The sequence below is a fragment of the Scardinius erythrophthalmus genome (genome assembly GCF_964197995.2).
Source record: "Scardinius erythrophthalmus genome assembly, chromosome: 17".
NCBI classification, from domain to species: domain Eukaryota; kingdom Metazoa; phylum Chordata; class Actinopteri; order Cypriniformes; family Leuciscidae; genus Scardinius; species Scardinius erythrophthalmus.
In genome coordinates, this window is record NC_138237.1 from 25,459,505 (window position 1) to 25,485,851 (window position 26,347).

A 26,347-nucleotide genomic window follows, 5' to 3' on the forward strand; every position below is an offset into this window, starting at 1 on the left:
TTAGAGTGAGCTTGCTGTGGTGTTGAGGAAGGTGTTAAGGGTGGAAAAAATCTTTGAATCCATTGTTAGGTTGCTCTGACGTTGAATAAAACTTTCTGGAAGAGGACAAGCTACATGCACAGCGATTCCAGCTATCAGGATCAGGATGGTGGTCAACAGTGTGAGTCCCCGTCTAAGCACAAGCTGTTTCGTAGAGAGCAAGACATTAGGTCTAGCTTCTCCAGATTCACTCTCCATCACTAGTTTACCCTGCTCCTGGGTACTAACTTGTACATAGCCGACCGCTTCAGAGCTATTACTTGTTAGCTGGGCCTAAAGTAACAAAAAAATTATATAAATAAAAGTTATCACCACAGCGATTTGAGAATAGTTTTATATTTGAGGACAGAAGTCATCAATGTAGCAATTACTTTGTTTCCAGTTATGTCATCCCAAGGTTCAGGTATACTTGCTGAAGCTCCAAAATCAGGTGTTTGCTCCGCGCTGTCCTGCCGTTCAGAAACTAGCGTTTCGATGACTGACTGTCCTATCGACAGCGCCTTTTGGACACACACTACTTTTGCATGTTTGCCTGCACGTTTCAGGGCCTAAGGAAGACATTAGTCAAAATTATCAAACACTTTCAACAGCCTTCCAGGATGGCAGCTTGGCTTGACCATGTGAGCTTGATTTGTCATGTCCCACCTGCTCTGTCGCTTTCTTCCAGTCGAGCTTGAAGATGAGAGTGGTGAAGAAACAGGTTTGAATAATGACACAAATCAAGAGGCCAAGCCACAGACCTGAATGAGAGGGAAATGAGAATGAGATGTGTTTCAGGCTTAGAACAGGTAACAGATAAACAAATGCAACCTGAATTTTATTACATGGCTGGATTGAAGACAAAACATACTGTATGACCAGCGATATGAATCCACATTAAAGGGTTAATTGACCCAAAAATAAAAAACAAATCTGTCAGCAATTACTTATTACCTAATAATTCAAAATATCTTCATTTCTTTTTAGAAGATGAACAAAAGACTTATGGATTTGTAACTACATGATGAGGGTGTCAAAATGTTTATTTAAAAATCTTTAAAAATCACAAGTTTAGATGCGCTTAATGTATTGAAATTAGTTTTATAGAAAAACATAAATTGATGACTTTATTATAATTATTACAAAATATGTTTTAATGGGTTTGTTAGATTAATATCTCCAGTGCATATACACTATCCCACATAGCAACATTTTGACATCCCAGATCCGGCCCACATCTGGCACACTTGGAAAGATGATCTGGCCCACATGCAGCATGGATTGACGGCCCTTGGGCAGCTCACTCCTGTTTGCCAGATCTGGGCCACAAGCAGGCCATAGCAATGCCACATGTCAGCCAAGAGCAAAGAAAAGAAAAACAGAACTGGACCTTATCTAAGAGTATCTTAAACTCTTATCATAACAGTGATTAGTGTTTCCATTATTTGGGCTCTTAACTCTTATTGTTGAAATTCATGTCATTGTTGATGTCTGTGTGTGTCATCGTAACTTAACATTATGTGCTCATGTTTGTTAAAATCTTCTAACTGATTGTTATAATATTGCTGGATCTCATGCTGCAGTAACACAGGGTTTGTGATGTGAAGATATTAATGGTACAACACAATTGTTAGATTCAAAAGACATCAGTGAATCAGTCTGTTTCATGATGATTATAAAACCATCAACCGGTAACCATCATCACCTGATCTCATTTCACTTTAGCTTTCTTTGCTGCTGCAAATGTGCTTGAAAAACACACCGTCACAGCAGCCAAAAAGGACAAAAGATATAATAAGAGTTAAGAGCCCAAATAATGGAAACACTAATCACTGTTATGGTGACTTCAAATGAAACACATTAGAGTTAAACCCCTGTTAATTGTCAATAAAAACTTGTAGACATCTGACAGAAAGAAAGTCAGTCTGGTTAGTAATAAGTGAAGCTGGTAATGCTGTTTGTGGAGATGTTTAATCCTCCTCTGCTGAGATCTTCAGAGATTTAATGTCTTCTTTTATCTTCAGCTGATTTCATCTAAGGCTGTGGCTGTAGTCAGTTGTAGTTCTTGTGTTTCTGCTCGTCTCTTTTTCTGTTCTCTTCTTTCCTTCAGTGATTCTGCTTATTAACAGGCTTATTAAGGCTGAAATGACTCCATATTTAATACACACAGATTTTGTGGCTCAGATAAGGTCCAGCTCTGTTTTTCTTTTCTTTGCTCTTGGCTGACATGTGGCATTGCTATGGCCTTCTTGTGGCCCAGATCTGGCAAACAGGAGTGAGCCGCCCAAGGGCCGTCAGTCCACGCTGCATGTGGGCCAGATCATCTTTCCAAGTGTGCCAGATGTGGGCCGGATCTGGGATGTCAAAATGTTGCTATGTGGGATAGTGTTTAGAAGTTTGGGGTTGGTAAGATTTTTTTAATGCTTTTGAAAGAGGTCTCTTATGTTCACCAAAGCTGCATTTATTTGACCTAAAATACATTAAAACAAAATCATTACAAATTAAAATAACTGCTTTCTATTTAAATATATTTTAAAATTGTAATGTATGCCTGTGATGGCAAAAGCTGAATTTATAGCATCATTACTCCAATCTTCAGTATCACATGATCCTTTAGAAATAATTTGAATATGCTGATTTGCTGCTAAAGAAACATTTGAACAGTGACACAAATCAAGGGAATGCTGAAACTGATCATAATAATGTTGTATTATTATCAAAATTGGGGTTGTCACATATATAAATGAAATTAAAGATTTTTATTGGCTTGACATTAGTTTTTTTTTAGTTTTTTTTTTTCATTCATTTTTTCAACATCTTTGTTGATCCTGGAACAACATTCCAATCAACCAATCAGATTTGAGGGACAAGTTTACAGTTTATGTCAAGTTTAGACAATCATTGTTATATGCTTCAAAATCACCTATAATTTCCCTATGATTTTAGGGATAACTTATGGGTAGGGTTAGGTTTAGGGGTAGGGATATGGTTAGGACTAAATGCTGTCCCTGGATCAACAAAATATGTAGACCAAGGAATGCGTCTAACTTGGCAAAATCAGGACATGCGAAAAGGTGTACCAAGTATCCTGAGCTCGGCCAGAAACATCAGTGATATTCCCACTGGTAACCCAATGCAGTAGTAACAGATCAAGTTGGACAATGCTGCTATCTTCTGCTTCCCAGCACCCAGAAGAATCCCTGAACACACACACTAAAACACAACACAATCAGTCTGTCTTACAGATATGAACGACACTTCACAGTTATCAGTGAATTACGTCATTTCACAGAACCAGGTTTCATTCCCTAGTAAACTGATAGTCTAATTGTGACATTATCACTACAGTATAATCACACCTAGAGTCATATAATGATGAAAGACAACTATCATTAGGCATTACAAGAGATAGCATAATGCCACCAATGCTCATTTGTGTTGCCTTGCTTTAAACAAATACAAATGTTAAAACATTTCAAACGTACCACAAGAGCATCAAAAAACTGCAGGAAGACGAACAGGGTGAGATTTTCCGAGACAATCTTCACTATGCTCCTGTTAGATTAAATCAAGAAGTGAGAACTGCAAAACAACAGAAGAAAAGCTTCACTCTAATCGCTCTAACTAGCAATGTTTTTATTTATTTCTTATGCAGAAAATGAGATCATGATACCATAAAATATCACATGACAAATCCATAATAATCTCTGTTTTATCGTAATCCAATACATGTGTATACAGTATGCTATAATGGAAAAAAAACCTACTCATCAGAGGTAAAGATGTAGCCCACTACTGACTTTGAGCAGCCTATCACGATTCCCTGTAAAACAGCCAAAACTCCTGCAATGAAAAGGTTTAAATTATATTTTCTTCTAAATACCTATTATATGTTCACCATGAAATCAAACTTAACAATTCTTTTTTTATGGAGTAGCCTATTCCATTATTTATTTTGATTTATCCGTGCACGCTTTATTTTTGTAAAAGTTTGTGTGTCCTCGTAATCTCCCTCCCTTTTTCATCGACATCTGTATGACACCCAGTTTTGGGAAGGTTACTTTGGAAATGTAATAGGTTACAGATTACAAGTTTTTATAATGCTTTAAGTAGTGTAATTATTTAAATGACCATACTTTGTTAAAGTAATATAACTGATTACATATGATTACACTTCTAAATCTCTAACGAATGTCTTTAACTGTTAATCATTTTCAAACATTCAAATCAGGCAGGGTTAACCTTACAGTAATAGTCAATACTGATGTCAGACTTTCATTTTGAGCAAAAAGATTGCGTTTTTGTCAAAGACTATGTCTGGATCGGATTCAGAATGATGATCAAATCATAGATGGATTGGATCACGTCCATCAACACCCACAAAGCTTCACAGTCATATAGCTCGTCCTGGGTCGACACTTCATTCAGTAACATTAGGCAGTTTTGATTTAAAGTGAGGAAAATAAGTATTTGAACACCCTGCTATTTTGCAAGTTCTCCCACTTAGAAATCATGGAGGGGTCTGAAATTGTCATCGTAGGTGCATGTCCACTGTGAGAGACATAATCTAAAAAAAAAAAAAAATCCAGAAATCACAATGTATGATTTTTTTAACTATTTATTTAGAATTCTAAATATAGTCAGAATTCTAGCTGATAGACAGGTGTTCAAATACTTATTTGCAGCTGTATCATACAAATAAATAGTTAAAAAAATCATATATTGTGATTTCTGGATTTTTCTTTTTCGATTATGTCTCACAGTGGACATGCACCTACGATGACAATTTCAGACCCCTCCATGATTTCCAAGTGGGAGAACTTGCAAAATAGCAAGGTGGTTCAAATACTTATTTTCCTCACTGTATATGCTGTTTAAAGGAACACTCCGACTTTTTGGGACTTTAGTTTATTCACAGTATCCCCCAGAGTTAGATAAGTCCATACATACCTTTTTCATTTCTGTGCGTTCTGTAAGTGTTATTTGACGCACCCACCGCTAGCCTAGCTTAGCACAAAGACTGGATGTAAATGGATAAGGTAGCATACTAATCCCAATAAGTGACAAAATAATGCAAACATTTTCCTATTTACATGTTGTGATCTGTATAGTCACAGCGTGTACAAATAACAAGGCTATATGAGACAGAGACCATTTTTAATCGTATAAATACTGGGAACTATATTCTCACTAGGCGTAGGAGCACAGCTACTTGGGCGGAGTGATTAGCGCAGCACACGAGACGCCCTGTTGATGGTTCCGTAAACAAAACAAACGTGACTAACTAGCTAGTAGCGAACGTGACTCGTGATCATGGCTGACTTTGAGGAATTGTCAGAGGAATTTTACTGGGTATCAGACCAAGATCCAGAACCATATAGTTTTGAGCCAGAATACACAGACGAGGAGTTACAAACTTTGGAAGCTGTAAGACAAGATACAGCGAACACCCATGATTGTAAACTATAAATTTACTATCTAGTAATTGCTGACTCTATTACTCCAACTCTGAGCGAACTCTCTGCTCCTCACCACAGGGCGTCTCGTGTGCTGCGCTAATCACTCCGCCCAAGTAGCTGTGCTCCTACGCCTAGTGAGAATATAGTTCCCAGTATTTATACAATTAAAAATGGTCTCTGTCTCATATAGCCTTGTTATTTGTACACGCTGTGACTATACAGATCACAACATGTAAATAGGAAAATGTTTGCATTATTTTGTCACTTATTGGGATTAGTATGCTACCTTATCCATTTACATCCAGTCTTTGTGCTAAGCTAGGCTAGCGGTGGGTGCGTCAAATAACACTTACAGAACGCACAGAAATGAAAAAGGTATGTTTGGACTCATCTAACTCTGGGGGATACTGTGAATAAGCTAAAGTCCCAAAAAGTCGGAGTGTTCCTTTAATGTTGATGATCGCGTTACTTTATATATGCATATGCTTATGCTAATCACGTTTCTGTTTCTTCGCCCATGTTTTTATAAGGAGATGCAGAACTCTTTCCGAATATGTCTAATAGCGACCTCTACCGTATAACAGTGAAAACAGTGAAAAAATTTACATCAGTGGCAGGGAAGCGTTAACTCATCAATGACGGAAATTTCCTTCAGTGGCGGGGAAAGAGTTAAGCTTCATTTTAAGCACTATGTGGGTATTTCCATAGTCTACTAACCAGAGATCACGAGAGTCACTTTACTGGTGATCAGGGCCCTGTTAGTGTCTCCAGCTCCCAGCGCGTTTCCCACACGCACACAAGCGGCTGCATGCACACCTAATGGAAACTAAACATGAAATATGTTTATTAAAACATGCAAATATTCACACTAATTCAATTTAACAATAAATACATTTGTAATGCATGTGTTGTTGTTTTTTCAATACATTTGCCTTTTGGCAGTAATGTCTGAAAGTCTCTAAGAATTGTGAGCTCAATGCTACACAACGCTGTCTTACCATGTAACTAATGGACCCCACCTCCAGCAACACATGTTGAGCACCAAGATCCACCTCCCCAAGCACTCCTGACAATCATCAGGATGAGAAGAGGGATGGATGTTATTTAATTATGTGTGAAATGAGATTGTTTTTCTCTGATTGTGGCATTGCACTGAAACATACAGTAGTTAGGCAATTTATAAGAGGATTTGTAAGCCATCAAACTTTTGTGCACTGCACTTCCACCTGGGATCTTGTATCAGTGCAATAACAAAATAGTAATTAACAAAGCATTAATTGTCAGGGATTTAACATGATTGCAGTGGCACTTCAGGTTGAAGACCAACAGGAATATTGTCTGTTATGTATATCAATTGGCAACTACTCATTTAATTTAATCAGAAACACAAGACAATGCATACTCAGACTTCCTCACACATCTACACACCTGCAAGGAAACCTCCGATCTCATAGATCCACCACTCAAAACAGAGCATGAGAGTGCTGGGAATGGCCAGTTTCATGTAAGAGCCCCACTCCTGCAGTGATGCTCTAGACCAGCCTGTAGGGGGCGACAGAGACAAACACATACACACACAATCACTGCATATAGAATACCATACATCTCTTGTAATTATTGATTGACTGTTTGTGTTTGTGTATTCATGCATGTGGAAGAACTTGTCACAATTCGACAAAACCTGTCTACATTATTTTGTAACGCAGAAGCAAGCCATTTACTGTGAATTTGTGTGAGGCTTCCGATTTATGAGCCACTATAGGTAAATGATGAATAACTATTTGCGCTACAAACCAGTGTGTTTATGATTGCGATAATAAATTAAAATAATAAATACCAGTTTACAATATCAAGCATCATCATAAACTGTTTTTGTACAGCTAAAATAACTGGAAGTGGCTGACACCGGAAGCCTGACACATTCAAGTTAAAAATGGCCACAAATACTCTTAAAGGGGACCTATTGTGCTTTTTTACATTTTCAACTTTCTTTAGTGTGTAATTTTGCATGAATGGAGTCTTCAAAGTTACAAAGCACAAAATCCACTCCTAAGGGAGTTATTCTCAATATCAGTGCACACTGTTTCTGAACTCCCTGAAACACCTCGATTGGAGTTTTCCTGCGGGAACGTACACGTCGCAATATTCCTCATTTAAATATCTCCCTCCCAAAGTATATGCAAAAATAATATATGCAAAGTATATGCAAAATATTTTATTTCACTGGGAAAATGCCAACTGGTTTCTATAAGGGGCAGGAATTCACATTGAAAGTGATTAAAGTCTCTGCGCTGTCCGTTGCTAGTAGGACTTCCAGGGCTGGAAGTCAATCCCAAAAAGAATTGATTGTTCGATTCTGAGGTGCTGACAACTGAGAGTCATTTGAACCTGTGATGATGATTTCATTAAGGGAAATCGACCCCACTGAAGGGCCTAGCCTGGGCACAATGTGCATCAAAATGTGGCCATTAACAGCTAGGTGTAGGAAAGTTTGATTTATCTCAATAACAATTTTGTCCATCAAAAAGATAGATTTGTTCACTGATTCATTTGTTGACTGTTTTTGTAGTTTACATCATTACACCAGTAGATGGCAACAAGTGTGTGGTAATTGTATGGGAGCATTACAAGCGTATTTATTTTGTTGCAAGTCATTCATGCGCAAAAAGTCAAGATCAACGCGACTTGTATCGTTCAAAAAATAGGTAAGTCAAGTTAAAAGAACATTATTACACGGCTCTGTGGAATACTTGATTCATGGTCAATCGCGCCAGCAACGCTGTACGCTTGCTAGGAAAGTTTTTTTCTTCATGGAAGTTTTGTGTTTGGTGAGCTAATATAATATTAAAACTCAGTCAAATAAATATTTTGTGTACAGTTATTTAATTATATCCAGTATCGTGGACTCGATCTATATATATATATCGCAGAATCAAGAATTATGGGCCTTCACATCAAGAATGATGTATTAAGAGATGCATTAAGAGCCAGAGGGTGAAAACTTTTTGAATTTGAAGATCAAGGTAAATTTTACTTAATTTGTCTTCCGGGAAACATGTAAGTATCTTCTGCTGCTTCCGAAGAGCAGTACTAAATAAGAAAAAAAATGTCATCCTGTTCAAAAGTTTTCACCCCCGGCTCTTAAAGCTCAAATATGTAACAATTTTGTAATAAAATTTCCGAAAATAACTTGCACAGTGTGATATATTTCCTCCAGTTGTGTACTTACAATATCTCAAAAGTCTCCAAAGATTTTTTATTTCAGAGAAATTCCGATTTTAAATAACTGTCCGTCCCAGAAAAGAAATGTCGCCTCTCAGTGACGCAATGTCCGCACTATCCTTTTTTTTCCGGTGTGGACCATGTGATATTCCACCACACCGGAATATCACATGGTCAAATGCGGAAGTGGTGGTTATAGCGTTATAGCCATAGGGCTGTTTACACCTGGCCACTTCATGCGTTTTCTCAGATCGGATAGCTATCCGAACGTGAAAAGACCAGGTGTAAATGCCCTCTGAAACGCATTCGATATGGATTTGAATCCGATCGCTCAAACCACTTCAGGAGGTGGTCTGGGCCGCATTCCAGACGAAACTAGACATGTGTAAATGCATCTGGTTGTGTAAATTGTACTCCTCACAAAAATGCTAAAAAAATAAACGTGTGAGAGCGTGTTATAGGCTATGTCATGTTATAGCCAGATATGACGACGCTACTGGAACACGCATCACCGCAGATGAGCAGCTGAGCATCTATTCATTAAGCCAACGCGCAAACTATCGCAAATGAAAGTGAAAGTAAGTCGCAGATGCTTAACACACAATCATCATCATTAAAAGTAAAGAAACGAAATGATCTTACCAGGGCTGTTTCAATAAAATGCAGCTCATATCTGTTGCTTTCGGTGACGTGCACTCCGTTAAATCTGCATATAGCGCGGGAATTAAAGATCGGATTTAAATCCGTTTCGCAAAAACACATTTATGTGACCAGGTGTAAATGGAATCGTTTTGATAAATCAGATAGCTATCCGATCTGAGAAAATGCATTTAGTGGCCAGGTGTAAACAGCCCCATAGACTGTATGGTTATAGCTGTTATGGATCACGATTACTCTTTGGCGAGTATTGAAGTGCCAACAAAACGAAAGCGTCCATATTCGGATACACGCAGACTGTGTGACAAACGGAGGAATAAAACCCGGATAAATATCGGCCAGGCGTTTTCGAGATGGAGAGAGCTGCGCGACAATCTTGGACTTGACAGAGATCTGCTCTCGCGAGTGTATTGATAGACAGGTAAGCAAATAAATTTTTGTGATGTTACATTCCTTATATTCTTAGGAGGACTCCAGGTCTCATCTGGATTTGATCATTCCAATGAGGATGTATCTGTGTTTCCCTGCAACACATGCAACTGTCAATAATAGCACTTATAAACAAAGTTATATTGCTCTTTGTACTTCGGTAAGGCTTTTTATCACGTGTGGTGACCGAGATTATGGCAGTACAATTAAATACAATCGGATATGTGTTGTTAAAAAAATATATTTAGTCATTACTTGCAAATGTTCAGTTCGTTCAAATTTACTTTTAGAACGATTGGTTTGAACACGTTAAACAACACGGCATTAACCATAAACACGTAAAACTGCACAACATTAACCCAACAAATCATTTGACAAATAGCTGTAAGTTGTAACGGGATAATATAGCATAACATTTCACGTTCCTTGCAGTTCATTAATTATGATAACATAAAATAATACGATCAGACATACAGGTAATACAAAAACGAATAAATTATCTCATCCGTGATCATGATTCATTAATTCCATTTAGATACATCGCTAGATGGTGAAAACGCATTAAAAACGACATCTCCCATCGTCACCACCTTCATAGCGTCATCAAAGCTTCGCCTTTGTTATTGTTGGAAACTGCACCCTCTTGTGGTGAAAAAATATTACATATTGGAGCTTTAATGCACTGTATTTCCTTCGGGAGCATCAGTGAATGTATGAACCTTTTTCTTAAAGTTGTGTTTGAGTCCCTCAATTTTCCTCAGTGTGAAAAGATGGATCTCAAAATCATACAGTCACTGCTGGAAAGGGTTCAAATATGCAAAAGATGCTGCAAAACTGAAGAATTTCCAGGACCTGGAGGACTTTTCTGAAGAACATTGGACAGTTTAACTGCTCAAGACAAACAAGGGACTCAAGAACAACTATCACAAAACAAAACAAAAAACAGTTGTGGATCATCCAGGTTACGACACACAGTATTAAGAATCGAGGATACATAAACTTATGAACGGGGTCATTTTTATAAATTCAGCTATTTTTTGCCTTGTGAATAATAAATAAATAAATAAATAATAACTACTATATAATAAAGTTATATATAATATAATAAAGTTGACTTGACTTGACGATATGTAAACATCTTTTATGTAAAATATCCTATTCAGGACAGTACTAAATAAAAAATAATATGTGTTTTGTATGATCCCTCTTATTTTGAATTATTCACATTTTTACAGATTCTGCAATCTGTAAACTTTTGAGCAGCACAGTGTATTCAGTGATGCATCGCTGTCGGCACTTCCATTGGTAGTCGCCGCACACGCTGAGGCTCATTTGCATACATTGGAACTCTGCTATCTGCATTACTAGCCATCTCTCTCGCTCACGGTCAAGAATCAATTTGTCACTGTAAATCAATGTCGGATGTGAACGCCCCTTTAGGGAGTGATAATTATAGATGACTTAATGTAATCATTTTAGAAGTCAATGACCCCATAATGGCGTAAAAGTGTGTGTGTGGCTTTACACATATTCCTCACCATCCCATGTCTTCACATGCAGCTTTTTCCAGCGTATGTACGCAAACAGCAGGAGGCAGCTGGAGATCTGTGAGAAACTGTTGGCTACAGCAGAGCCCCTGCAGAAACACACACACACACACACACACACACCTGCTTATCCTAGAGATCATTTATTTCCTGGCTCTTCAGTGTATTTATTATTGTTTATTATTATTCAAATTAGTAGCCTATTAATCATACATCACTCCCAGCTTCATTGAGTGAAGAAGGATGTAGTTTGTTGCTACATTTAAAATGTTGGCAGCAACTGCAGTGTACATCTGGGGCAGGATGATGCCCTGAAACATGACAATACATTATCTCTTCAGTTTTCATCTCTTTTGCTCATATATACAAGCTGTCCAATGCAACATCTTGAGCTTACTGAGATGTTGTACCTGGTTTTGCAGATAAGACACCTGCAGATAGTGCAGAAACATGGCCTAGGAAATTGAAGGAAGATATCGGTGCTGTCAGCAGAAGGAAAGCTTGTGACAACTGACTGTAAAAAATGTGGTTACATCCTTTAAATATTTCATGAGTTGAACTGAAAATAATAGACAATTTGACAGGAAACACACTGGTCATAGACCAAAAAAGTGTCATGAAGAGTGAGCAGCATGATTTGGAGAAAGCGCCAGGAAACATTTGAACTTATACTCTAGAAAACAAGGCCAGCACAGAGATTAAAGCACAACCACTGAATGTTTTTGTAAAAAAACATTTTGTTATACTTACAGGAACAGCAGGGAGGAAAGCCATAACATACAGCTGTGCAATCCTGAAATAGGGATGAATAATGGAACCTTGAGCATAGTCTTTAAACAGTATGATACCCAAAAACAGGATAATTGACACCCCATAAATAGTTTAAATTTGGTGTCATATTTATGGTGTCCTATTTATGTCCTAATTATTATTATTATTATTTTTGTGAGAACAATCAGATTTCTCTTTGCATACTTAAAAAAACAAAAAAAAAAAACAGTATTATGGAAATAATAAAGCCTACTTTAAAAGAATATACTTAGGTGCGACCTGAATGTAATGTTTTTGGACTCTTAAAGGGGTCATGACATGAGAAACCAAATTTGCCTTGATCTTTTGGTATATAAGAGGTCTTTGTACCATTAAAACTTCCTGCAAGTTTCATAGCTTAAGACGTCCTCCCCATTATAAACGAAGCATTTATTTAATCAAGCTCTGATTACAGCTCGTTGGGGATCCATGGTAAGAAGTGACGTCACGTTACGAAGTGACGTACCAGTCGTTTGCATATGACCGCCTCCAGCGCAAGACAACTACGCCTCATTTCGCATCATCGCATCGTTGTCACCCCACAGGTGTTCAGTTGACGTGCAGCGAGTGTCTGTTTACAGAAGATTGCAATGACGCAGATGTGCTGTTCCTGGCTGTGGACAAACAAAATGTTTGAATACGCTACCGAACGATCCAGACGTCAGGGAAAAATGGATGCAGTTTATTTTTTGCGGACGTCCCAGCGGCTTTGCCAGAAAACCTTTGCTTAAAAATCAGGCCGTGCCGACTATTCAGGGTCCCAACGCCGCCGCAAACTGTAAGTAATGTATTTCATCTTAAAACTACTTTTAGCCAATGACGTTAACCAATCATAACAGTGGGCGTTAACACTGAACTCTTAAAGGGGAAACACCCCCAAAACAGACTGTTTGAATCAGAGGATGAGAAACAGGGTGGGAAAAGGTCATAAATCACTACAATTTTAACGTTTTTTGTCCAAAAAACTACAATAATACTATAATTGCACTGAAGGAAACATAATAAAACAAAAACAAAAACCATGTCATGACCCCTTTAATTGCATGTTAATTGCAATTAAATGAAAATGTATTATAGTTTAAATTTACTTTAACAATAAACTATAGTATAAGTTTAACTATAAAATCTAAAATAACTTTAGAGTTCAGCTTTTTGACCCACTTTGGTAGGATTTAAGTAGCTTTAAGTAGATTTAACTAGTTAACTGAAGTTCAGGAGTGGGGCCATGCCTCAACCAATCACCTGACTTCTCAAAACTTATTATATTCTTCTTTTTCTTATATTATATTATCGTTATTGTCTCCGTGTAAACTACAAAAATGTGAATTTGTGAAAACGGTGACGTCATGTGTATGCGTATTACATGTTCATTCATTCTTCATGCGTAGTGTTTCTTTACAAAGTAGCACTGCCAACTACTGGCCTGGCAGCAGAATACATAGTTTTTAATCATTTTCGTGGATCCGTGTGAACAGGGGTTTTGACAATGTTGTTGCTTGTACGCAAAAAAAACTGCAAAGGATCAACTTTTCTGTTTTTAATACATTGTTGTCGTGTAAAGGTACCCTTAGTTTGTTGGTTATTTTTCTATGCTAGTATGCTTAGCTGTTTTGTTGTGGTGTTTTTTCTCTATGTTCCAGAGTTCCAACTCCTTTTGTTTTCAATTCTCAACTCTTCCCAGGCTGCACGTAACAACAAATCCACATTCAGTACAATTAAGTGCACTTTTTTTTGGCATATTGGTTTTATTAAAAACCAATAGCATAACTATTATTAAAAATTAATTTAGATGCATCCACACATGTAGGTCAAAACTGATAGTAAAAATTGTCAAAATTTATTTTTGGTTGAAATATTATGCAGTATTTATTATATATGATTTATCTGTGTGTAACTGGTTCTACTTGACTCGTTTCGAGTGGGATGTCTGCAGTCTCTAGCATGCTTCTTGAGGCCAGGGGAGTGAGATTTACATGCACAGTTCTTACTAGCTTGCCTCCGTTACACTCATCACATTAAACCTCACTCCCATCCAGGTCACGGCACCACATGTAACCAGTCTTACTAAACCCTTGCTATTCTGGCATGGGAGACGGGCGCACTAACAAGGACGCTAAAGACCACAGCCTCTTGTTAAATGTATGTATTAAGTAGAATTCACACAAAATTGTTCATTATACCTGATGTAGCTGCTTGATTGAAATGAGTACTTTTCCCTTTAGTTGTTGTGATGTCATGAGCCAGCTTAATTTCCTGTTCTGTCTCCTCCTCTTCCCTTTTGCATTGTAACTGAAAAGGGAGAGGTAGGTTTCATTTGGTTTCTGATAATCTTATTTAATCTTTAGGCTGCTTATCTGTTCTTTTGTATCAGGTATGTTCCCTTTCAAGGGAACTCCCGTTGCGTCGAGAATGACGCAATGGGGAACGCTTTGCGTGATGACGTCTTGAAGCACATGTAAAATCAGTCCAATGGTGTGGCGGAACGTCAGAGGCGGGTGACGTCGCGTACCAGGAAACTATAAAAGCCGGCCCGAAACAGAAAACGAAAGCTTTCTGAGTCTTCAGTTGCGCTCTGTGTTGAAATCTGTCCCTGTTATTTGGTGTTGTCTGTCTATATATATATATATATTTATTCAGTTATGGCGAGCAAGCAGCAGTATCGAGTGTGTGTCCATCCCTGCCCGCGTTATTTAACGGGAGGTGACACACACACTCTTTGTGTTGTTTGTTTGGGAGAGGAGCATGCCCAGTCAGCACTCGAGGGTGGTGACTGTGTGCATTGCTGTGCGCTTCCACTGCGTACGCTCCGATTCCGTTTGGCTCGGTTCAATCCCGACCACGTTCCCCAGGGCTCGGGTCCCGCCGCGGCTGAGGCTCGGCGGCGATCTCAGACCTGGGGTTCGCAAATGGATCTGTCAGTGGATGTTGAGACGGGCTCTGCCTTATCTCAGCCTCTTACTGACAGATCCAGTGCCTCTCATCAGGGTGTGGAAGCACGCGCTGCTGTTTCTTCCCCCCCGATGGAGGCACCAGTACTGCAACTATCCAGCTCTGAGGAGTTGGATGTTGTGAGTATTGAAGCTGAGTCTGAGGATTCGCCACCTCAGTCTCACGCGTTTGAGGAACTGCTCGATGTCATTACTAGAGCGGTTGACAGATTGTCTATTGAGTGGCCAGAGGATAGGCAGGACGTTCGTTCGAAAAGCAAACTCGACGAACGCTTCCTGCCATCTCTTGCGCAGCCCCAGCGCAGGAGTCTTCCGTTTTTCCCCGATCTCCACACCGAGGTGTCGAGATCGTGGGGGAAACCAGTTTCATATAGAGTTTTTACACCAAGCACATCCCACTACTCTTCTATTCATAAATATAAAGAGCATGGTTATGGGGAGATGCCGAAGGTGGAAGAGACGCTCGCGAGCTATCTCTCTCCAGCAACGGCATCTTCCCTGAAGACTCCTACACTTCCTTCTAAACCAGTTAAAATGACATCATCACTGGTTCATAAATCGTATGCAGCCGCTGGTCAAGCTGCAGCGTGTCTGCATACGATGTCCATTATGCAAGCCTATCAGGCTGAATTGTTGGGTGATTTAGAGGAGGGCGGGGGAATTGGTCCTGATACTGTGGCAGAACTCCGCAGGGCTACAGATTTGTCTCTCAGGGCCACCAAGGAGACCGCTAAATCAATCGGGCGGTCTATGGCAGCCCTGGTGGCCACTGAGAGGCATCTGTGGCTCAATCTGAGCGATATTAAGGACAAAGAGAAGCATGTTCTGTTAGATGCTCCGGTCTCCACTGTTGGTTTGTTTGGCGATGCAGTCAGCAGTGCAGTTGCAAAATCTCAAGAAGCTTCTAAGCAAGCAGCAGCTCTTCAAAAACTTCTCCCCCGCCGTTCTTTTTATGAGGCTACTGAGCGGGAGCAGCCTCACTCCTCTAAAAAAGGCGCTGAACATCGTGCCACTCAAAAACAGAGTGTGTCCTCTCGTGCTCCCCCACAAAATTCTCGGGGACACGGAGGGCGCTCTCAAACCCAGCAGCCCTCGAGGGGTAGAACGGATCTGCGGACCGTTATTACCGCCAAGAAGGCTGCTGGGAAAAAGTCCTGACGTCCGAGGGCTCAGGACAAATGAGGGTAGTCCCCCCCGAAGCAGAGCGGTCAACACCTCTTTTTACGGTGCCCGTCTCTCTTCGGTACCCTCAGGGGACCGTTCTGCCAACCCTGCCGCCTCCGGTGTTACAGGGCGCAGCGGTCTCCGGCGAGCACATATCTCAAGGACCACCCGGAAACGTAGTGGCCTCGGGATGCCCGCCCCCTCCGAGGAGGGTGTTAGAGCAGTCTGTTCGGTCGTTCCCTGCCGGTGCGCCGCTACAGGGCGACGAACTGACTACTCAACAACAACAAAATCCAGAAACCAGTCTCGAGAGGCTGGTACCTTTAGTAGAATCTCTGACAGCGTGGAAGCTACTGTCAAATGTTTCTCGTTGGGTCCTGCAGACCGTGGAAAAAGGGTATCAGATACAATTCAAGAAACGCCCACCTCGGTTTATGGGGGTCCTGCACACAGTGGTGTGTCCCGAGCAGGTTCTGGTTATGGAACAGGAAGTGAACACTCTGTTAGAGAAAGGGGCCATAGAATATGTACCTCCCTCCAACAGGGAAACCGGGTTTTACAGCCGGTATTTCATAGTTCCGAAGAAGGACAGGGGATTGCGTCCCATTTTAGATCTTCGAGTTCTGAACGAGTCAGTCATGCAGCTCAAGTTCAAAATGTTAACATTGAGACAGATCGTGCCACAGATCAGGTCCGAGGACTGGTTTGTCACGATAGACCTCAAGGACGCATATTTCCATATTTCCATCCGTCCGTGTCATTGGAAGTTCCTGAGGTTTGCTTTCGGGGGCAAAGCATACCAATATCGTGTTCTTCCATTCGGCCTAGCTTTATCACCCCGCACTTTCACCAAATGCATGGATGCAGCTCTGGCGCCGCTGCGCCTCCAGGGTATTCGCATCATGAACTACATCGACGATTGGTTGATTTTAGCTCAGTCGCATCAGTTGGCGGTTCAACATCGAGATGTTGTTCTCGCCCACATGAAAGAGTTGGGGTTACGGCTGAACGCCAAGAAGAGTGTGCTTTCTCCACTCCAGAGGACCACTTTTTTAGGCGTAGTTTGGGATTCAGTGTCGATGCAGGCGCGCCTGTCACCGCCACGTATAGAGTCCATCCTTGCAGCTGTGAAAAGTGTAAAGCTAGGCCAGCTACTCACTGTCAAACAGTTCCAGAGACTGTTGGGTCTCATGGCAGCAGCTTCCAACGTGATACCTTTTGGACTGCTACACATGAGGCCCCTGCAGTGGTGGCTCAGGACCAGGGGGTTTTCCCCGAGGGGCAACCCATTTCGCACAATCAGGGTCACGCGGCGATGCTTACGTGCCCTGGTTATGTGGAAGAAACCTTGGTTCCTGTCCCAGGGCCCAGTGTTGGGAGCTCCTTGTCGTCGCAAACTGCTAACGACGGATGCTTCCCTCACGGGTTGGGGAGCGATCCTGGAGGGTCGCTCAGCTCAAGGTCTGTGGGAAGACCATCATCGTTCCTGGCATATCAATCGCCTAGAGATGTTAGCTGTCTTCCGGGCTCTGAGGAGCTTTATCACAGATCTCAGGGGACACCATGTGCTAGTACATACAGACAACACGTCGGTAGTCGCCTATATCAACCACCAAGGGGGTTTGCGCTCGTGCCCGTTATCCAACTTGGCACGCCATATCCTCTTGTGGTCCCAGGGGAAGTTACTGTCACTCAGGGCAGCTTACATCCCCGGGGTCCAGAATTTAGGAGCAGACACTCTGTCGAGGCAGGGGCCGAGGCCCGGGGAATGGAGGCTCCACCCCGAGGTGGTGGAGCTGATATGGAGGGAGTTCGGCCAAGCACAACTGGATTTGTTTGCGTCTCGAGAGACTTCTCACTGTCCACTTTGGTTCTCCCTCACGCATCCAGCTCCTCTGGGACTGGATGCTATGGTTCAGACGTGGCCGAGGCTACGTCTGTACGCCTTTCCCCCAGTGGCTCTGCTCCCGGGAGTTCTGGAGAGAGTTCGCAGGGACCGGGTTTGCCTGCTTCTGATAGCCCCGCGCTGGCCGGGCAGAGTATGGTTTCCCGATCTGGTGTCCCTCCTCGACGGGCATCCTCTGGAGTTACCCGTCAGGAGAGACCTTCTGTCCCAGGCAGGGGGCTCAATATTTCACCCCCGCCCAGAACTGTGGAACCTGTGGGCTTGGCCTCTGAGGGGCCCAGCTCATAGAGTCAGGTCTCTCAACTGAGGTTGTTGAGACCATTCTACAGTCCAGAGCTCCCTCCACGAGGAAACTTTATGCCCTGAAGTGGAGAGTCTTCACTTCTTGGTGTAGTGACCGTCGGTTGGACCCAGTTAACTGCCCAATTGGTACAGTGCTGGAGTTCCTGCAAGACCGGTTCACGGCAGGTCTGACCCCGTCCACTTTAAAGGTTTATGTGGCGGCCATAGGTGCTTACCACATTCCTTTGGGTGGAATGTCTGTGGGGAAAGACCCTTTGATATCTCGTTTCCTTCGTGGCACTTGGAGGCTGAGGCCTGCAGTTCGCTCTAGGGTTCCGCCATGGGACCTGTCCATTGCATTACAAGGCTTGTCCCTGGCCCCCTTTGAGCCCATTGAGGAGGTTCCTGAGAAGTTTTTAACTCTGAAAGCTCTTTTTCTCCTTGCTATTTCTTCTCTCAAGAGAATAGGGGATCTTCAAGCATTGTCAGTTGCTCCGTCATGCTTAGAGTTTGCTCCGGGTATGGTTAAAGCGTTTCTTCATCCAAGACCGGGTTATATCCCCAAGGTCCCCACTAATGTGGTCAGACCTGTTGTTCTGCAGGCCTTCTGTCCTCCTCCCTTTCAAAATGCTGACCAGGAGGCTAATAATTTGCTTTGCCCTGTGCGGGCGTTAGACGCGTATGTCCACAGAGCTGCCCTGTGGCGTAAAAGTGATCAATTATTTGTGTGCTTTGGGTCCCCTAACAAAGGAGGTCCAGTGTCTAAGCAAAGGATGAGCAAGTGGGTGGTCGAGGCTATCTCACTTGCTTATGAGGCGGCTGGGCAGCCTTCTCCTTTGGCTGTCCGGTCGCACTCGACGAGGAGTATGGCGGCCTCTAAGGCCCTTATTTCAGGAGTTTCTTTACAGGACGTCTGTGATGCGGCAGGCTGGTCCTCACCGCACACTTTCGTCAGGTTTTACTCTCTGGATCTAGACTCTGCTCCAGGGTCTCATGTTTTGTGTTCCTAGTGCTGCTCTCTAGATTACACACAGGACAGACATTCGTAGCTATGGAGGCGTTGGTATAGACGTTCCCCATAGCGTCATTCTCGACGCAACGGGAGTTCCCTTGAAAGGGAACGCCTCGGTTACGACTGTAACCTCGGTTCCCTGAAGAGGGAACGAGCGTTGCGTCGCCTTGCCATATCTCCTTCATGCCTGTCAGCTCAACTTCAGACTTTTACGAAGCTTTCGTTTTCTGTTTCGGGCCGGCTTTTATAGTTTCCTGTTACGTGACGTCACCCGCCTCTGACGTTCCGCCACACCATTGGACTGATTTTACATGTGCTTCAAGACGTCATCACGCAAAGCGTTCCCCATAGCGTCATTCTCGACGCAACGCTCGTTCCCTCTTCAGGGAACCGAGGTTACAGTCGTAACCGAGGCGTTTTTCTGTTTCATAACTGTCGACTGAGACCAGAGACTGCAGTCGTTAGTCTCCTTGTTAGTGCGCCTGCCTCCCACGCCGGAGACCCGGGTTTGAATCCTGCTCAAAGCGGGTCGAGAAGAACCGGTTACATTTGGTGCCGTGACCCGGATGGGAGTGAGGTTTAGGGGGGTGAGTGTAAAGAGCTGTGCATGTGAACCTCACTCCCCTGATCTCAAGTCTCTCAGGTCTTTAGCCTCCTTGTTACACACATGAGATCACAGCAATAGCAACCACAACCACAACCATCCAATCAATTCCCGAGGAAAAAAAATCAAGTTCCGACCTACCTAATTTTTCTTGTTCAGGAAGTCGTATTACGCGGATATACGTAACAATAGGAAATAAACTTTTATTTCATGCTGACTTTAAGATTTAAGATGTATATGATTAAAAAAAAATAGGCAAGAAGTAAATCTTTTATCTCATATTATGAAAGCATTTTGAAAAAAAATTGCTATTGTCAGTATTTGGTGAACTTTTGAAAAAGTTTGAAAAGACTTTTATCCCCAGAGTTATAGCTAAATAAATAAATTCTTTATTCATCTCAGAAGTTTTAGTTCCCTCGATATTTCAACTGTTGATTTTTAAAGCGTGGAAATGGCTTATTCTGTATGAACGTATGGTCTCCTATCTACATGGAAAAAAGTTTGGTAACAATTACCCTACTAAAAGTTCTGATCTAATAATCTGACTGGATTAGTCTGACCTGGCCACCTCCGGCTCTTGCTTCATGGTGAGGAGTATTGACTCAGCGTTGATGAGTATGGCCCAGCATGGCAGGCAGAAGAGTAAGAGGATGAGTATGCTTCTCTGCAGAATTTCCCCCACACGTTTAAGGTTCTTACTGCCAAATGTCTGGACATGGACAACAGATCATTAGTACATAATATAGAGGATGGACTCATTACTTTATGTAAAAATTAAATTAGTTGATGTTGGTTGAGTTGTTTTTCAGATATGTTTTTTTTTTGTAACAGAGGGAGATATTGATAAATCTTTCTGTGAGTCCCGCTAAAACGGGGGGGGGGGTATTATGTTATACAAACATAATAAACAATGGTTTATTGAGATAGTTGGCAAGACAACATACATAATTACTTTAAACATGTTAAGGTTATCATGAGTTAAGACTACCTGAGAGACGAGTGTGTCACATGCAAGGGCCAGACCGCATCCAGTGGCTGTTGTGGTCACATTAACAGTCTGAGGGAGACAAATGATTCTTTAGCAGTACAATCACTGAACATAGTCTCCTTATCTCTCACTGCTTCCTTCTTGGAGATACAGGCAATGGATTCCCGTTTGGATCTTATAGAGCACTTCTTGAAATAGGAAATAGTCTTAGTTTACAAAACACAGACATGACAAGATACCAAAGCTTTAGATTTTAGAGTGAAATGTATGATGTCATTGATGTCAGAAGGATGTCATTATTTTTAATATAGTTATTTATTTTAATATCAGAGATGTAATAATTGGACGGAATGTCTTAAAGTAGACCTTTCCTTTAACTTCCTTTAACAATATATGTGGCATATATTTTTGTACCTAATTTACCTTTCGGGTACAATAAGGTACTAATATATATGCAACCCTTAGAAAAAGTACAAAAGTGTACCTTTGAAGGTACTGTCCCAGTGAAGCTGTTGTAACCCTAAAGGTAATGTTTTTGTGCAGATTTTTTTCTGACAGCAATAGACAGTGGATGCATTACCGCAGAAGCCAGGGCATATCCAGCCAATTCAGCATTTCCTAGGTGACCACAGAATATTGTGATGACGAATGGCAGTAGAAAGTTTAAGATCCTGGAGACGAGCTGACGAAAATGAAAATTCAGACATCAACGGAGAACACAAGCAAACAAATAAACCACACAGAAATCAATTCAGTCTGCAGCCCAAAGATTGTTGGACTATTTTTTCTGCAATATATTCACTGACCATGTATGGCTATATATTAATACATAAAGACAAATTATAAATAAAGACAAAAAATAGCATAACATGTAAAATTCACAAAGTTTTATCCTTTATTGTGTACATATATCGCACACACATGTTCCCATATAAATGTGAATATATGTTCATACATATGCACTATATTGCCAAAAGTATTGGGACAGCCCTTGAATTCAGGTGTTCCAGTCACTTCCATGGCCACAGCTGTATATAATCAAGCACCTAGGCATGCAGACTGCTTCTACAAACATTTGTGAAAGAATGGGTCGCTCTCAGGAGCTCAGTGAATTCAAGAGTGGTACCGTGATAGATTGCCACCTGTGCAATAAGTCCATTTGTGAAATGTCCTCACTACTAAATATTCCATGGTCAACTGTTTGTGATATTATAGCAAAGTGGAAGCAATTGGGAACAACAGCAACTCAGCCACAAAGTGGGAGGCCAGCAGAATGAGTCAGCGCATGCTGAGGCGCACAATGCACAGAAGTTGGCAACTTTCAGCAGAGTCACACGCTACAGACCTCCAAACTTTGTGTGGCCTTCAGATTATCTCAAGAAGAGTGCGTAGAAGAGAGATTACTGAGAGTCATGGGCTGCATTCCAGACCACTTTTAGACACGCACTTGCGAACTTCCCAAAGCACTTCCCCTCGGGGGAATCCCTGCCGCCATTTTGAAGTGCGTTCCACTTCATGAAGTGGACGAGGGAAGTTTATATGGACAGACCCTCGTTCCCTCGATTTTGACCGAGGGAGCGAGTCTACTTCATATGTACACTTCAGGCACCTATATGTCCCACAATGCAGTATGATTGTGACGTCACCACAGAGCGCGTCTAATCACCACCACAATAATATAATCACCACCATAATTATAATTTTTTTATTTAAAACAACCCAAACACACCTATAAACATTTGGATGCTGCATTAAACAAATTCTTTAAAGGGGAAAATAAATAAATAATAAATCAACTCCATAGCTGATTCCAAGTGATCAAGGGTTTACGACGTTCCAATTCAACCCATTGCAGTTTCCGCCTGTAGTGGGCAAAGCAATGATGTACATCCGAGTGAACGAGACGGAGGGAGGTTAGCGAGTGAAGGGCATGACAATTTTGGACTGGAGCGCAGCCATGGAATGGGTTTCCATGGCCGAGCAGCTGCATCCAAGCCTTACATCACCAAGTGCAATGCAAAGTGTCGAATGCAGTGGTGTAAAGGATGCCGCCACTGGATTCTAGAGCAGTGGAGACTTGCTCTCTGGAGTGTCAAATCACGTTTCTTTCTCTGGAAATCCGATGGATGAGTCTGGGTTTGGCGGTTGCCAGGAGAACGGTACTTGCCCGACTGCATTGTGCCAAGTGTTAAGTTTGGTGGAGGGGGGATTATGGTGTGGGGTTGTTTTTAAGGGGTTTGGTTTGCCCCCTTAGTTCCAGTGAAAGGAACTCTTAATGCTTCAGCATACCAAGACATTTTGGACAATTTCATGCTCCCAACTTTCTGGGAAAAGTTTGGGCATGGCCCCTTCCTGTTCCAACATGACTGTGCACCCGTGCACAAAGCAAGGTCCATAAAGACATGGATGAGAGAGTTTGGTGTGGAGGAACTTGACTAGCCTGCAGAGAGTCCTGACCTCAACCCGATAGAACACCTTTGGGATGAATTAGAGCAGACACTGCGAGCCAGGCCTTCTCGTCCAACATCAGTGCCTGACCTCACAAATGCGCTTCTAGAAGAATGGTAAAAAATTCCCATAAACACACTAAACCTTGTGGAAAGCCTTCCTAGAAGAGTTGAAGCTGTTATAGCTGCAAAGGGTTGACCAACTCTCTATTAAACCCTACAGATTAAAGGGATAGTTCACCCAAAAATGAAAATTCTGTCATCATTTACTCTCCCTCAAGTTGTTCCAAACCTGTATGACTTTCTTTCTTCTGCTGAACACAAAAGAAGATATTTTGAAGAAAGTCGGTAATCAAACGACTGATGGACCCCATTGACTTCCATAGTAGGAAAAAAAAATACTATGGATGTCAATGGGGACCAGCAACTGTTTAATTACCAACCTTCTTTAAAATATCTTCTTTTGTGTTTAGCAGAAGAAAGGAAATCATACATGTTTGGAACAATTTGAGGGAGAGTAAATGATGACAGAATTTTCATTTTTCGGTGAACTATCCCTTTAAGAATGGGATGTCATTAAAGTTCATGTGCATGTAAAAGCAGACGTCCCAGAACTTTTGGAAATATAGTGTATATACACACACATTCACGGAATGAGTTACAACAGATTTCTAGTTCCCAGCATGCTTTGCTTCTGACTGTTAAAGGAGAGTAAATTAAAAAAATTAAGTTTTATTTAATGTGTTTTGCTTAATATTAATATGGGGGAGATCTGTTAGTGTTTAATGTTGTTTTATTTTGGAATTTAAAAGGTTTTCTGGTATGTGTGAGTTTTGGGGGTTACCATTGTGCTGAAGAGTAGAGCCTGTGGTGATTTTGACGATTGGCCCAACACCATTAAGACTACGTGTTACTTAAGAAGTAATAGCAGTATACTCCTCAACACAGTGATAGTCTACTTAATACTTTAGTACATGCAGGTGTGCTTGTGCTCTTGTTAACTAGCTTGAAAATATACAACATTTATAATGTAAATAATCAAAAAATATAAAAAATATTACATTATAATATATTTTACATATACACTCACCGGCCACTTTATTAGGTACACCTTGCTAGGTTTGACCCCATTTTGTCTTCAGAATTGCCTTAATTCCTTGTGGCATACTGTAGATTCAACAAGGTGCAGGAAACATTCCTCAGAGATTTTGGCCCATATTGACATGATAGAATGACACAGTTGCTGCAGATTTGTTGGCTGCACATCCATGATTGCGAATCTCCTGTTCCACCACATCCCAAAGATGCTCTGTTGGATTGAGTTATCCTGGTGGAAGTAGTCATCAGAAGATGTGGTCATAAAGGGATGGAACAATACTCAGGTAGGCTGTGGCGTTTAAAAGATGCTCACTTGTTAAAAAGAGGCCCAAAGTGTGTGAAGAAAATCTCCCACAATCCACTACACCATAAGCACCAGCCTGAACCGCTGATACAAGGCAGGATTGATCCATGCTTTTATGTTGTTTATGCCAAATTCTGACCCTACCATCTGAATGTTGCAGCAGAAATCAAGACTCATCAGACCAGGCAACGTTTTTCCAATCTTTTTTGTCCAATTTTGGTGATCAAGTGTGAATTGTAGCTTTAATTTCTTGTTCTCATCTGACAGGAGTGACACCAGTGTGTGTTCTGCTGCTGTAGCCCATCTTCTTCAAGGTTCGACATGTTGTGTGTTCAGAGATGCAGTCCTCGGTTGTAATGAGTGGTTATTAGAGTTACTGATGTCTTTCTATCACCTCAACCAGTCTGGCGATTTTCCTCTGACCTCTGGCATCAATAAGGCATTTTCACTCACAGAACTGCCACTCACTGGATATTTTCTCTTTTTCTCTATAAACCCAAGAGATGGTTGTGCGTGAAAATCCCAGTAAATCATCAGTCCATGTCATGTTCAAAGTCACTTAAATCACCTTTCTTCCAAATTCTGATGCTCAATTTGAACTTCATCTTCATCTTGACCTGCCATGTTGTTGCCATTTGATTGGCTGATTAGATATTTGTGTTAATGCGCAGCTGAACAGGTGTAGCTTACAAAGTGGCTGGTGCGTGTATCAAATTTTAAATATATTTTTTGTATTTGCTTTAATAGTGGTACCATTGGTCCCGCATCATGATAACTTTTTCAATCCACAGATGCCTAACCAGGATAAATTCCTAATATATACAGAATTCATACCGCAGGAATTCCATGTGACAGTCAGATAAACACTGTTCACGACTATAAAATAGGAGCCATCATTCACATCGTCATCAGTCATACAATTACTATCTCCAAGTCAAGACTAACTTAAGTTACAGGCATGGGTCAAAACTAAACATGCATCCCAGAACCAGTCTCTGCTGGCTTAGCTCCTGTCTTTAAAGTTTAAAGTGAGCTGAAGCACTGAGAGAGTATTGGAGCAGAGAGAGGACTCACCAGGGGCCCGGTCAGAAGCAGGACTTGGTAGAGCTCCTCTCTGTAGGCCAGGGGAACCCATTTACGCACACAGCTGCACCGGAACAGTTTAGAACTGGGTGCTGTTGCCTCGGTGATTTGTTCATTGCTTGCCAGGGGGCCACAAGCCTCAGGCATCCCAGCTTTATCCATTCAGCCGCTGAGTGTAAGAAAATAAGAGAAGAGGGTGAGGAAAGAGCGAGACAGAGAGAATAATAGGAGCGATATTGGAATGAGACCGCTTCTCTCCAGCAGCGATTTGTCATAAAATGTCGTTATCAGTCCATGGAGGCAGAAACAATCAAATCAAATTGTGCTGGGACACTGATTAAGTAACCTGCTGCCTTCAGTCGCAGAGAG

General features: G+C 41.5%; 1 protein-coding gene across 1 annotated transcript; it reads right to left on the minus strand.

Moving 5' to 3' along the window:
• On the minus strand, positions 1-26,140 carry slc47a1 (solute carrier family 47 member 1; the record flags this gene model as incomplete). Its single annotated transcript, XM_081390469.1, has 17 exons — positions 1-312; positions 411-587; positions 685-779; positions 3,099-3,231; positions 3,504-3,573; positions 3,786-3,861; positions 6,195-6,303; positions 6,476-6,543; positions 6,906-7,019; positions 11,324-11,421; positions 11,546-11,643; positions 11,743-11,787; positions 12,083-12,125; positions 20,619-20,767; positions 21,047-21,115; positions 21,627-21,728; positions 25,970-26,140. The coding sequence occupies 17 exons, from the start codon at positions 26,138-26,140 to the stop codon at positions 1-3; spliced, it is 1,929 nt and encodes a 642-aa protein (XP_081246595.1).
• Positions 26,141-26,347: the final 207 nt, after the last annotated feature.